This window comes from Pectinophora gossypiella, chromosome 20, assembly GCF_024362695.1.
Source record: "Pectinophora gossypiella chromosome 20, ilPecGoss1.1, whole genome shotgun sequence".
Lineage (NCBI taxonomy): Eukaryota > Metazoa > Arthropoda > Insecta > Lepidoptera > Gelechiidae > Pectinophora > Pectinophora gossypiella.
In genome coordinates, this window is record NC_065423.1 from 10,775,037 (window position 1) to 10,788,913 (window position 13,877).

General features: G+C 42.4%; 2 protein-coding genes across 12 annotated transcripts in view; both read right to left on the reverse strand.

Annotated features, from left to right (window-relative positions):
* Nucleotides 1-13,877, reverse strand: part of LOC126376242 (serine protease gd-like) — a 115,090-nt gene that overhangs the window by 69,286 nt on the left and 31,927 nt on the right. The window lies entirely within an intron of this gene.
* LOC126376191 (RIMS-binding protein 2-like) overlaps nt 1-13,877 on the reverse strand; it is a 36,581-nt gene that overhangs the window by 18,361 nt on the left and 4,343 nt on the right. For 7 of the 11 annotated variants that reach the window (XM_050023421.1, XM_050023420.1, XM_050023419.1 and 4 more), the window contains exons 1-7: nt 4,461-4,750; nt 3,465-3,708; nt 1,660-2,580; nt 1,454-1,583; nt 1,008-1,185; nt 771-903; nt 112-326 (exon numbers count right to left, since the gene is read on the reverse strand). In XM_050023421.1, coding sequence (XP_049879378.1) covers nt 112-326; nt 771-903; nt 1,008-1,185; nt 1,454-1,583; nt 1,660-2,580; nt 3,465-3,708; nt 4,461-4,664 — 2,025 coding nt within the window. In that variant the 5' untranslated portion in view covers nt 4,665-4,750. Of the gene's footprint in view, nt 1-111; nt 327-770; nt 904-1,007; nt 1,186-1,453; nt 1,584-1,659; nt 2,581-3,464; nt 3,709-4,460; nt 4,751-13,877 lie in introns of those variants that run through there. The other 4 variants (XM_050023425.1, XM_050023418.1, XM_050023414.1 and 1 more) reach the window with 3 other exon arrangements.

Sequence of the window (13,877 nt, forward strand, 5' to 3'; positions counted from 1 at the left end):
TTTGATCATCTAAAATGTCAACGGATAACTAAAAGCGAACAGTGTGATGAACGAACTAAATGTTGAGCAGTGTTTATTATACCAACGGAAACGACTAGGAAGGAGGCTCACCCGGTTGGAGTCGACGCCTTCGACGAGCGCGCGCGTGCGCTCGGACGCTTTGACTGTGGTCTTGAGGACTCCGTCGACGTACACGTGGTAGCTGTCGATGTTCGCCTGCTGTACGCCTTCTGGAGCCGTCCACCCGATGAGCACGGACTTGTTGAGCTGCCTCTCCAGAGTCAGCTGCCGCGGTGCGGGCACTAGCGACGAGAAAAACAGCTCGGCTGTTCAGGTCCAAGATTCGCAGCGGCCAGGCGGTGTGCGAGTGATATGCAGAGAAGCGTGCCAAGTCCAAGGACAGGGGGAGAAAGGATCTAGTAAAAATCTAGTCGCTACGAAATCTCTAAGCTAAACTGTACCGTCGTTGGTTGTTTACTTGTTTAGACAATCGAATCGCTAAGCGAACTATTCTAGATTATGTAAACAAAAATGTGTATTGACTTTAGGAATTACATGCGAATTCTTGAAGTGTCGATGAGAGTTGCAAAGTTGCTTGCGAAGTTAGCAGTTCAGTGAATGGGGCTGTGTTTGAAATATCTATAAAAATGGTTTTCGTTAAAAAAATATCTAGGTATCTAAGAACTAGTAAGAGAACAAATCTGCTTGTTCTATTTTTCTGGCATAACTTATTTTGGTTTTCGTGCTTGATATGAGTGGGTCATACTTACCATTGTCGTCGTCTTCAGGTCCTTCGCTTATGTCAGCGACCTCACTGAGTCGGGCCACGTCTCTACTGAGAGACAAGTCACTGATTGCTGTTGTGGCAGTGTCTTCTGCGTCTCGTAACGTTGCCACTACCGCCTGTTGATCGTAATCATGGCATGAGTCATCGGTATCAAATATAATTCTAATTTCAAAGCTATTTGCATGTGAATACTATTTGTACATCGCACAAATCTGAGTACCTGATGGAATTCCAGAAGATCTTCCCCAACTAATCTTTGAACGAAATTAGCGGGGACCAAGCCGCGACGGCCGTCTAGAAGCTCAGCGTCCAGCATAGCTGCGTTAGGGTCAGGTGGACCCCACACTAGCAGATAGTCACCAGCGCAGATAGATAACTCCCCTTCCGCACTTTCAATGCTGAAAACGGCATCATTAGAAGTTACACCTGTATCCTAAATAGGTACCTATGCACTTTATCATTTAAAGGCTAAGTCGAAAGTTGACGGTGATTTCGCGATTTTCAGCCATTCATATTACCCAGCGTGATTGTCATTAAAGCACTATTTATTTAAATCATCTTAACTATCAGTCACTCAAAATGTATACAGAAGTAAACCAAAAAAACAAAGATAGTTCAACAAAGACAAATTGGTTCTAGAAGATAGGTAATTTCAAAGGTACATACTCGGGAGGGTCGTAAGAGAATCTAGCGATGTAGACGCAGCATCTGCCCTTGCCTGGAATATCCAGCATGTCCACGGTCGGCGGTCCTCCCTCGGTCGTTGCTCCACCATTCATGTAATGTGTATTCCGGACTGAAAAATGGATAGAACCAACATAATATACCACTTAAACTTATAAAAGTACGATTTCACGATCAATTTTACTCACCGTCCATTTCAAGTCCTGAATTCGGCATGATTCTCGATAAAGCTCGTTGACTTCTGTCGTGGATGAGTGACGAGTCTAAGCCTCCTAGTCTATCAGTTCCAAATTGGCTATCTAATCCTAAGCTCCACGACGGTTGATGAGGTGTCACAGGGGTCGCCACTCTCCCCACGCCTGAGCTGGTAGTTCCATATCTACCTAAACCCAGGTCAATATCGTCTAATGGTTTAATTTTCATATTCATCGGATTCGATCCTAAGCCACTCGAAAGCAGCGGATTCGTATAAGTCCCAGTTCCGTATGCACTCGTGCCTTGGCCCAGGCTTGTGCTTAGTCCTCCCAGTTGCGTTCCACCGGTCAGGTTCGTAAGAGCATTCCCGAGCCCTCCGGTGAGCGTCGACTGTATTCCTCCAAGTGTACTCGTTAATCCTCCTGATAAGCTAGTTTGAACGTTGCTCAGACCGCTGGTTAACCCCGCGCCCGACATAGTTCCCGTCAACGTCGGCCCGCTCAATCCGCCTCCCAAGTTCATACCGGAAACATTCCCGGTAATATTTTGCAGATTACTCTGCAACCCTGCTAGTGTGCTGGATATCTGACCGATATTATTGACCAGAGGCGCCGTGACGGGGTTGGTGAACGTGACTTGGTGCGTGTTCGTCAGTCCATAGGAGTTGGTGGAGTACGCGGGGACAGGGTTGGAGTAGGAGGTGGGGTTGTGCGCACTCATGGAGTAGGCGACGGAATTGGAGCTGGGGGCGGTGAACTGTCCGGTGGCGTGAAGCGAAGAGAGCGTGGGCATGGTACTGCTCTGGCAGATGGCGGCGTGGCCCACGGTGGTGCCATACGAGTGCGGCAGCGGCGACGGCGTCGGCGAGTGCAGCTCCATGCCCAGCGCCTGGTTCGACCCGCTCGGCTGCATACCTGCCACCACCAACACAATCAACACCAACACAACACCAGCATAACAACAACAACATCACATCATACGATTCAATTTAGCATCTAATGTATTTCAACTAATTTAATAAGTGTATTTATTTCAAACGTATCACAACATGAAGGTGTAAAAATATTCTCAATGTATTTCTTTTACTTTCTTTGTCCACCAACCAGCTGTGGAGCTGGAGCAGCGGGGTGGAGTATGGTCCGTGCCCTCTCCGGTCGATGTTGGAGATGGGGATGAAGCCTAGAAGCGGGACTGTCTGTTACTACTGAATAATTTTGGTTTAACCAATCCTGTAGAGTCAATCAGGGGGTTGGTCAAGTTGCAATGATTTGTTCGAACGAATCGGTAACGTGTAGTCTATAACCCGCGCGAATCAACACGTCTTGCAGTACGCATCTATGTTGTCGTAGTATGTTCATTTCATTCGGGGGGGTCAGGCGATTCCCACACGACACCGTGCACCGACGCTGTTGGCAGTGAAGCGGTCAGCCAACTCGCATTAATCCACACAATCACCACCTCGCCGCCGCGCAGTGCACCGCCATAGAACAACGAATAAACTACGTATAGAACCGCAACTCTCCGCTCCCCACCAGCAGCTAGGTTACTAGCTAGGTTACTTCACCCCCTCTCGGTCTTACTTTAGTCTTCAATCGTATGGGCGACAGACGTCCCACACACAGATGCGCGTGTACGATAACATCAATGTGTAGTGTCTGTGTAAAACGAGATTTTTGTATGAAGTGTCCGGGCTGTGGTACCGCTACAAAATGCGCGCTTGATGATCACCACGTGACTGATTCGTTCGATCGAATCTTTTGCAACCTAGCTGGGCCCCCTGATAGAGATTAGGACTTACCATGTGTGGTGGATCGAGTGTGCTCCAGTTCAGCGAGGATACGGTTGTCTTGCTCGATCTTAGCCATGATGCGCTCGATCTCGGAAGCAGGCTGCGCGGACGTCGCGGCCCATGCGCCGGCGCTGGTCCCGCCGCGTGCGCGCAACGCCGAAGACAACTCCAGCTGCAACTCCTCGCAGCGCACCGTCTCTAGAGCCGCCTGCCCACCACGCCTCACGTAAGTACCAAGTATCAATGGCCCAACCTAAAGTAGGTAAGTCAGACCCAAAAAGGCAACAAGAAAATAAAAATGTGCCCAAAGTGTCTCTAGAAGTGAGGAAGAAGAAAATAAGAATAAGTTGACTGTAGGCAGGACAGTGTAATAGTGACTTAAAAGACAGACAGGTGGTACTTAAAGAAAAGAGAAATTCTTATAAGTCGATAGGTTTGACGATATTTTTGTTTTTAGAGGTGCCTATTAATAGTGTGTCAAACAGAACAGAAGATATAAGAAATTCAATTATTAGTGTTACACATTATATTATTAACTTTTAGGACTACAATAGTATCTACTACATTATCATATACTAGGTTTAAATGTAATGATAATGTGAAACAAAACAAAACGGTTCGCGGAATAGTGATCATTTAACTATAGGCTCTACGAGCAAAACAATTTCTAGTTACTATTATCGATTAAAGCATCTCTTCATGTCTAGTTCCTTGACATCTAGTGTGGCAAGTTGGCAAAGCCTGCACAAGTCGCCTCCTCTAATCGTCCTCTGAATCAATTAGACATCTATTTAACAAATAGACAATACATCTCTAAAAAAGTGTCCGCGGCGCATTTTCTCACAAGCGGCGGCGTATAACGACGTGGTACATCGACTTTGCACTCTATTTGAACGGCCTGGTATTTACAATACAGTTCGGACGCTTTTTTAGAAAAAAAATCCTTTGAATGTGAGTCTATTTGTTTATAGGATGTCAGTGAATAAGAACTCTTTTGTCACTGACCTTTTTCTCCAGCTCTCTCACTCGCGATTGCAGCTGCTCTGCATTGTGCGACTCGAGCGGCGATCGTTGCGCGTTGCGCAGCTGCGCGAGCGCGTCCGCGTGCGCGCGTTCGGCGTCTGCGCGGGCGCGCTCCGCCTCGCGCAGGCGCCGCGACAGCGTGTCCGTGTCGCCGCCGCCGCCCGACATGCCGCCGCCGTAACTCATACTCTGTGAAAGGAAACAATATTTACACTACTTGGCTGGCTACCAAATCACAAAATGCCGGCACATCATGGTCTGCCTAGGCAGATCTCGATCGGCCCGGTTAAACGTTTGGCCAACGACATAAAAAATAACTGAGTCCTTCGGGGCGTGGATCTACGTTATGTAATATAAAGGGTGTTAGTGACATCGTAACGAAAACATTGAGGGATAATTGAGACCATAATTCCGAGTTGATATCAAGTGGAATTTTCCGTCGCTAAAGTATGGAACTTCTTCTTCTTATCGTGTGGGTTGTGAGGTAGAATACCAACCTCATCAACCCTGGTGTCAGGGTTATTACTGAGCCGCCAAAGGCCCCTGACATGGCTCATGTAACGACTACATACTTACATTAGTAGTAGGTAAGTAGTAACCGGGACCAACGGCTTAACGTGCCTTCCGAAGCACGGATCATCTAACTTTCGGACAATCAGGTGATTAGCCTATAATGTCCTATAACCAAACTAGGGATCCAAAGTGATTTTTGTGATACGTCCCCACCGGGATTCGAATCCGGGGCCTCCGGATCGTGAGCCGTTCGTTCAACCACTGGACCACGGAGGCCGTCGCAGTATGGAACTGAAAATAATTAAAAAAGAAAACAAAAAAATTTTCATGAATTTTCCGACTGAAAATGTCAATTGATATGATCTCAGAATCATGGTCTGAACCATCCCCCTCAGTATTCGTTACGATGTCACTAACGTACGTGCACGATATGGGTTATCTATGAGGCTAGGGTATGGAGTTATCGTGTTGACGTCAATACAGGCGAAGGGCGAGCATCGACTCGATTTAACATAAAATCGATAAATTATTCATGACGCCATTTATAATACGAAGTTACATAGTTCGTAGCAAGAGCTTTGATGTGATGTATTTTTTATTTATAAAAAAGAGCTTTGTTAGTGCGTTACTAAATCAAATTGGAGTGTTAGACTTCGTGGAGCCGCATTTCGGCACCTACTCACTAATTATATTACACAAAACATTATATAATTCTGATACCATATCAACAATGTAATATTTTTTCTTGCCAGTTAATTTTCCTGAGATCCTGTATTATATAATTATAATCAGCTTTATAATAATTTTATTTGAGAAACAATGTGATACAGGGAGATGTGGTGTAAAAGACGATAATATATAGTGACTAAGATTGAATCAGAGGCGGAGGACAGGAGTCCTAGTATGGCTTTGTAATAGACTACTCTGGGCGCCATCCCAATTGCGTCAGACAGAGTACTGCGGGGCGGAAGGCAAGAGGGAAACCACTGCCCTATTTTCCCCTAAAAAAGTAGCATGGAAATGCTGCACCGACAAGAGCGTGGCTCTTAAATTGATGATGATGATGAAGATTGAGTAGGGAATGTTAAGTTGGTTTGGACACAGAGCGGATGAAGTACGATAGGATTACGAAAGGAGTATATAAAGCGAAGGTTGGTGGTGGGGCTGGCAGAGGAAGACCTAGAAGGAATTAACCGAATTGAAGATGTCCTTAGAAAAGGTTCAGTAAGATCTACTCTGAACCGGCGTGCGTGTATGAAACAATTGATGAATGTGGAGGAAGCAAGAGAAGTGTGTCAGGATCGAAGTAAATGAAACTCCATAGTCTCAGCTTACCCCGGTGGGAAATAGGCGTGAGTTTATGTATATGTATGTATAATATATTTAACATTAATCTTTGAACGGAAATAACTAACACTAAGATGAACAATACTTAACAAACGACTAGGATGATTCAAACTGTGATTCTGAGTTGATATCAAGCGGAATTTTCCGTCGCAAAAGTAGGTATGGAATTAAAAATAATAAAAAAATTAGTACACTAAAATTGTCACGAAATTTCCGAGAGGAACAGAACAGCCTCCGTGGTCTAGTGGTTAGAGCGTTAGGCTCACGATCTGGAGGTCCGGGTTCGATTCCCGATGGGGGCATTGTCGAAATCACTTTGTGAGACTGTCCTTTGTTTGTTAAGGACTTTTCAGGCTTGGATCACCTAATTGTCCGAAAAAGTAAGATGATTCCGTGCTTCGGAGGGCACGTTAACCCGTTGGTCCCGGCTATTAGCTGTAAAAACACCTCCACCAACCAGGGTTGGAGCAGCGTGGTGGAGTATGCTCCATACCCCCTCCGGTTGATTGAGGGGAGGCCTGTGCCCAGCAGTGGGACTTACATAGGGTGTGAACTGTTACCAACTTTGAATCATGCTCTGAACTATCCCCTCAGTATTTGTTACGGTGTAAATAACACCCATACGTATTTGTATGGCTACCTGTACGAGGTGTAAGTGACATAAGTGATGCAACAAATGCTAATTGGCTCATGATTCGGAGTTAATATCAAGGGGAATTTTCCATCGCCAAAGTATACAATTGAAAATAATTTTAAAAACACAAAAGAAATGATGAATTTTGCGACGGAAAATTCCACTTGATCACACAGAATCATGGTCTGAATAATCCCCCTCAGTATTCGTTATCATCATCAGCCGTACGACGCCCACTGCTGGGCATAGGCCTCCCCCAAGGATCTCCACGACGATCGGTCCTGCGCTGCCCGCATCCAGCGGCTTCCCTCGACCTTCACCAGATCGTCGGTCCACCTTGTAGCGGGCCACTGAGCGTCGTCCGACTACAGTATTCGTTAATAAATTCATAAATAAATTCGTTAAAAAATTCGTCCCTAACACCCTGTATTACATAAAGGACTAGTTACAGACATGTGAGGTGGATTACATAACACTATTAGGAAAACAATTAATTTGTATAAGATGCGTTAAGTTGTACGGTCACGAGCATTAATATGTATACACTTTGGTACCATGTCACATTAACTTTTTTGACAAATTGAACTGTAAGTCTCACTGTATGTTAGTGCGACAGAGTCCTAAAGTAGGTACATTGGCCCCGATTCCTGCAGACACCGCCTAATTTTATTTTAAGTTATATCCGTCGAAAAGGAAAGGGACGGATGATTCACAGCTCTTAATTTTAGGAAGAATGAGTAAATGAATGAATAACCCGGGCGAATCAAAAGGTACGTCGCTGGTATGCAATCCGTTTGACGTGCTGTCTACTTAACTGTGTCGGGTTATTGACGGATGTAAAATTTTTAGACGGTTGGTTTAGATTTGTGCTTAAAATTGACGTGTGTTCCATAAATTTTATGCTTGTCGATTACCCGTCCCTTTCCTTTTCGGCGGATAAGAAAATGACAGATATAACTTAAAATAAAATTAGATGGTATTTACAGGAATTAGCACCATTATATTGCTCATGCTCATGACTGTATACTTAAGTAAGTACCTATTTTATACCAAAAGGTGCATCTCGTGAAGTGCATTTAGAAAAAAAGGTTAACGGCCAACGACGGACTAATCTGTCTGTGGTACAGACGTAACCTAGCTTTATAGACCGACAAGGATATTTTGGCGCGTGCCCAAAATCGAAACTAACACCCACAGAGTACGGTCACGAGCATTAATATGATACACTTTGGTACCATGTCACATTAACTTTTTTGACAAATTGAACTGTAAGTCTCAATAAATGTCAAATATGTTAGTGCGACAGGGTACATTATATTGCTCATGACTGTACACACGAGTAACACTTTGTGTACAGTCATGAGCAATGATTGAAGACAGAATTAATCGACCCTAGCGGGCCGATAGCGTTATCGTTACCACGGCGCTGAATGAGGGAAGACTTCGACCACACCGCTGTGGTACCTATCTTTTTTTTTTGACGTGATTTATTGTAGATTTGCCGCAGATAGCATTAACTACTTGGCCGGACAAATGGGGAGCGCTGACCTCTCACCCGGTAAGGTACCTATCGGGTTCCTAAGTTTGATAACGTATGCTAGCTACTCGTATTTGTAACAAAATGTTAAGTAGCTATAATTTTGTAGGTTACTACTGGAAAAGAAAAGGTTTAATACGATCTACTCTGAACCGGCGTGCGTGTGTGAAGCGATTGATGAATGTGGAGGAAGCAAGAGAAGTGTGTCAGGATCGAAGCAAATGGAATTCTATAGTCTCTGCTTACCCCGGTGGGGAATAGGCGTGAGTTTATGTATTTATGTACTACTGGAAAACATTGTGCCACTTTTTTGGCAATAAAATGATTTATTCATTAACTGCAGTCACACCCCGGACACTATACAAAAACACTCGTTTTGCACAGACAATACACATTGACGTTATCGTCCACGCGCATATGTGAGTGTGACGTCCAATACGATTGACTAAAGTAAGACCGAGGGTCAGAGGTAAACCTAGCTCAGCCGTTGGCGGGGAGCGGAGAGTTGCCATTCTTTGCATAGTACTATTCCTTATTCTTTAATGCAGTGTAGGAGCATCTTAAAAAAAACTCATCTCATAAGTTTGTGATCACGCCACGTTTATTCTACGAAGCTTACTTCTATGAAAACACTCAAGATTCATTAGTTCTTGGAAAGTATTTTTATAAGTTAGTACTTAGAATGAGGCTACGAATGATGCGCTTTCAAATTGGTCGCGTTGCTGCAACGCTGAATCCGCTTCACGCGACAGTAGCGCTGTATGAAAAATCTATATCTTACTTCTAAAAATTATACGATGGATTTACAATCGTTTCAAATTCAAATTAAAAAATATTCACGAAAGTTGCCGTTCTATATTTAGTAGAATTCCTTAGTCTATGACCGGGGACTGTATTGTATTTTTATTAGTTACCGCCGCGTGTGAAACCTCTTCAAGTATGGATTTCGTAGCGCCACCCAGTCTCGCCGAGACGCGAGTGCGCTGACCTGGTTTCATGGGACCACCCTGACCCCCCTCTTTCGCCCCCCACTCACCTCCCCTCCGTGTTCGTCCTTAGACGCGACGGCGGCTACCGCAGTCGGGAATTCCATAACCTCGTGATTTAGTGCCCGTCTAGAGACTTAGTCTTCAATGGGTCTAATGTAAATGTCTTAGCTACACGGTTTGGTGCGTACGTTACGTAGAGTAATTAGGGTTGTCACCCTCACCCGTATTATACAGCATTGTACTATATTATTTGAGCAAGTTGTCTTAATATTTTAGAAATTAAGCAATATATTACGTTAATGTTATTTCATCGCTGATTTAATTAGGTATCCATTGAATCGCCCGACTGTGGATCAATGAACATCTTACATTGTTTACAAATAAGATATAAGTAATCGAAAATAATATGAGTAAGTAAATACTTCTTATTTCCCTGCATTTTCGGAAAATATTAATTATATTTTAAAAATACTATATTTCCTTCCTTTTTTATATTTCCTTAAAAAAGGTGGCAAGTGGCAACCCTAAAATGGTGTTAAACCCTTTTAAAAATAAACAATAATATTGACATAAACCAAAAATAAAAACATTGTTATGGAGGCGGGAAAACAGGAAAAGTGGATTTTGTTTCAGGAACATGATCTTATTTCAATTTAGTTTTCATTAGGTTTTTGTACCTATTTATTCACTTATTTTTATAGCTTGCACTTGTTTAGGTAATCGACCGCGGGATACGCAAATTGCGCATAATCTTCTTCTATCGTGTGGGTTGTGAGGTGATATACCAACTTCATCAAAATACGAACAAAATCACGTGCCACGCATGTTAGGGAAAAAGACAAACTTATCGATTTCGACAAAATTTATTGAATCGATCGATAAGTTTCTCACGTTGCGCGTAATAACCCTGCTGAAGATTTGACAGGTCTGCTATGTTACAAAAACGACTGCCTGTCTGACCTTCCAACCCGCGAAGGGAAAACCACCCCAATAGAGGTTAGGTCACATACCTCCGAAAATGCATTTCTCGGGAATCTGGGTTTTCTCACTATGTTTTCTTTCACTGCTGACACCGCATAAAATGTAGTTACAGCATTAAAATGACCGAAATTATTATTTTTGTCGTAGATAAACTAAGCTAAATGAGCTCTACGCCTGTTTGCCACTACTTACCTAAAAGGACCTACAAATAATAAAAAATATTACATAAACCCTTCTTATTTTCATTAAGTTTTAACTCTGAGTCTGAAGCTATTGTTAACTTTTGTAACTTTTTCGATTAAATGGAAGAATTTCTGTGTCAGATTAATCAAGCTAGCGAAGTTTAAAAACGCGCCATTTTGGCTACACTGCGCAAACTTTATAATTTCCTAGAGACAACGGCGTTGGCCCATACAGCCAAGTTTTCCAATATAAGTGGGACATCTGTTCAGCACGTGTGGTTCAGTGCCGGTCCACGTTATAACAACCGAACGTTCATACTATGATATCGCTCTTTTTATGGATGGCTTGCATATCTGCATTAAAGAAACCTGTTTACATTATATTCGCCGGTTCGATTCCTGGTACCAGACTTGAACCAGTTAGTTATGCCTCTGCAATTACATTATATTTGTGAATAATTATGTACTTACCCCGAGTAATGAGAAAATAGGTAATTATCACGTTAAATCTGAACAGCGCCATCTGTACTTTTTTAGGGAATGTAGGTTGGACATTCCCTCATTATAAAGGAGTTGACCACCAATAGTGACAAGCCACATGCAATTTGAAAATTCTTTTGATGTAGATTGCTTGACTCTATGAATCACTTTTATGTTTGACGTGTCTTAGGCCGGGTTTTCACTGACGCGGAGATGGGCGGAAAAAAGCGGAGATGTGCGGATTTGACCAATCACAGCGTTCGATGTTTCTTGTTTCTTGAGAGAGCGAAAAACGAAGACGCTCTGTCACTCTCTCCCTCACGGTGATTGGTCGATTCCTGCACATCTCCGCTCCTCTCCGCACAGCTCCGCGTCAATGGAAACGCAGCCTTAGTACCTTAGCGCGTTAGCCTTAGGTAGTGTTATTTTTCAAAAAGGCACTTTAACGCGGTTTTCATTATAAGGCAACGCTATAGTTATATCTACAAGTATTAATTTACAAATCTACGGAGCGTGTAGGTACGTGTGTCCATTGAAGGATCATGTCAGAACTTTAAGCTAGTAAAAGCTTTCAAACTATTGTAAATCCATCCTATAATTTGTAGAAGTAAGATATAGATTTTCCATTCAGCGCTACTGTCGCGCGGATTCAGCGCTGCAGCAACGCGACCAATTTGAAGGCAATTATGTACTTACTAACTTATAAAAATACTTTCCAAGAACTAATGAATCTTGAGTGTTTTCATAAAAGTGAGCTTCGTAGAATAAACGTGGCGTGATCACAAACTTATGAGTCGAGTTTTTAGTTTTTTTTTAAGGTGCTCCTACACTGCAGTATAGAATAAGGAATAGTACTATGCAAAGAATGGCAACTCTCCGCTCCCCGCCAGCGGCTGAGCTAGGTTTACCCCACCCCCCCTCGGTCTTACTTTAGTCTTGAACCGTATGGGCGTCAGACGTCACACACACAGATGCGTGTGTACGATAACGTCAATGTGTAGTGTCTGTGTAAAACGAGGTTGAGTGTCCGGGGTATGACCGCTGTTAAGAAATAAATAATTTTATTGACAAAATAGTGCTAAAAAAGCTACAAAATTATAGAAATCAGAATCATTTATTCAACGTAATTATCAAGGTTATACTTGTTGAAGGTCAATGTAACACTTTTGAATTTACGTCATTTCGCAAGGTGTTATGGCTGAGGAGAAGAAATGACAAGAAACTGCAACAGCAAAACATATTTTAAATCAATGAGGGTACATTACAAGTATTGCAGTAGACTCGGGGTCACGTATGAATTTAAGAAAAAGACTTCTTTAATAGAATTATTAAGTATTTTTTAATTTTCTTTCGCTTAACAAATTTTATTCACATTCCAGTACGAACCACAGAGAACCAATGATCTACCCTCACTCGCGCCACCTATACTTGACATTCAATAAGTCTGTTCTTGTTGACCAAATGTTTTCATTTACAAACTTTTCATTAACCAATTAGAAAAATGTCCAGGATAGGTGTACGCTAACACAAGTTATTTAATAACTAGAGGAACACATTGAATACCAGACATTTTTATCATTTAGGTAATCATTAATCTCATAATAAGCTTTTTACATAAAGTAAGCTTCACGTGAGCTTTAAATTTATTTTCTGACAAATTTAAAATATTATCTGGTATTTTATTGTAAAAACGCATACATAACCCCAAAAAAGATGAATTTAATTTACTTAATCTAGAATTTTGAATAGCAATTTTATTTTTATTCCTTGTATTGTAAGTATGCTTATGTAGGTACTAGGTATGTTATATAGGGACTTGATATTTTGTTACAAATAGCTTACACATGTTATCAAATCTCAGGACCCCGATAGCAACGCCAGCGGTGTGGTTGAAGACTTCCCTTATTCAGGGCTTATCGCTATCGGCCCACTAGGGTCGATTAATTCTTTCAATTATAATCCTCAGACGCCCTGAGCCGAGGTTCGCGCCCAACTGGGCACCCTCAAGCCTGTTGTCTTAAACTTTGTACCGGGTGGCAGCCTTCAGCGCTCCCCATTGTTCCGGCCAAGTAGTTAATGCTATCTGGCAAATACATACATACATACATACATAAACTCACGCCCGTAATCCCTAATGGGGTGGGCAGAGCCACAAGTAATCAAAGACAACTTGCAGCCACTGTTGATACGATGTCGTAAGCTGGATATGATGAACCTTATGGTGATCTGGCAAATCTACAATAATTATAAGTCACGTCAAAAAAAGATGATGTCTGTAACCGCGGCAGTGTAGCACCACCATTGCATTTTGTCGCATAAGTAGCATGGGCATCAGTTTCTGACAAATTAGTCCTCGACGAAGTAGCGACGTAATTACAGCTAACACGAAAATGTTAATGTTTTCACACAATTTTACTGTAAGTACTTTATATATAAGTAAGGTGTTAATGATATCGTAACGAACACTGAGGGGGATGACTCTGACTATCATTCAGTGTTAACATCAAATGGAATTTTTCGTCGCAAAATTCTTGATTGTTTTGTGTTCTTATTTTTAAATTAATACTTCCTTTCAATTCTAAGTATACTTTTGCACTTGATATTAACACAGAATAGTGAGCTGAATCATCCCCCTCAGTATATTCGTTACGATGTGACACCCCATACAAGTACATACAAGTAGCCATACAAGTACATATGGGTGTTATTGACAGCATAACAAATACTGGGGGATGA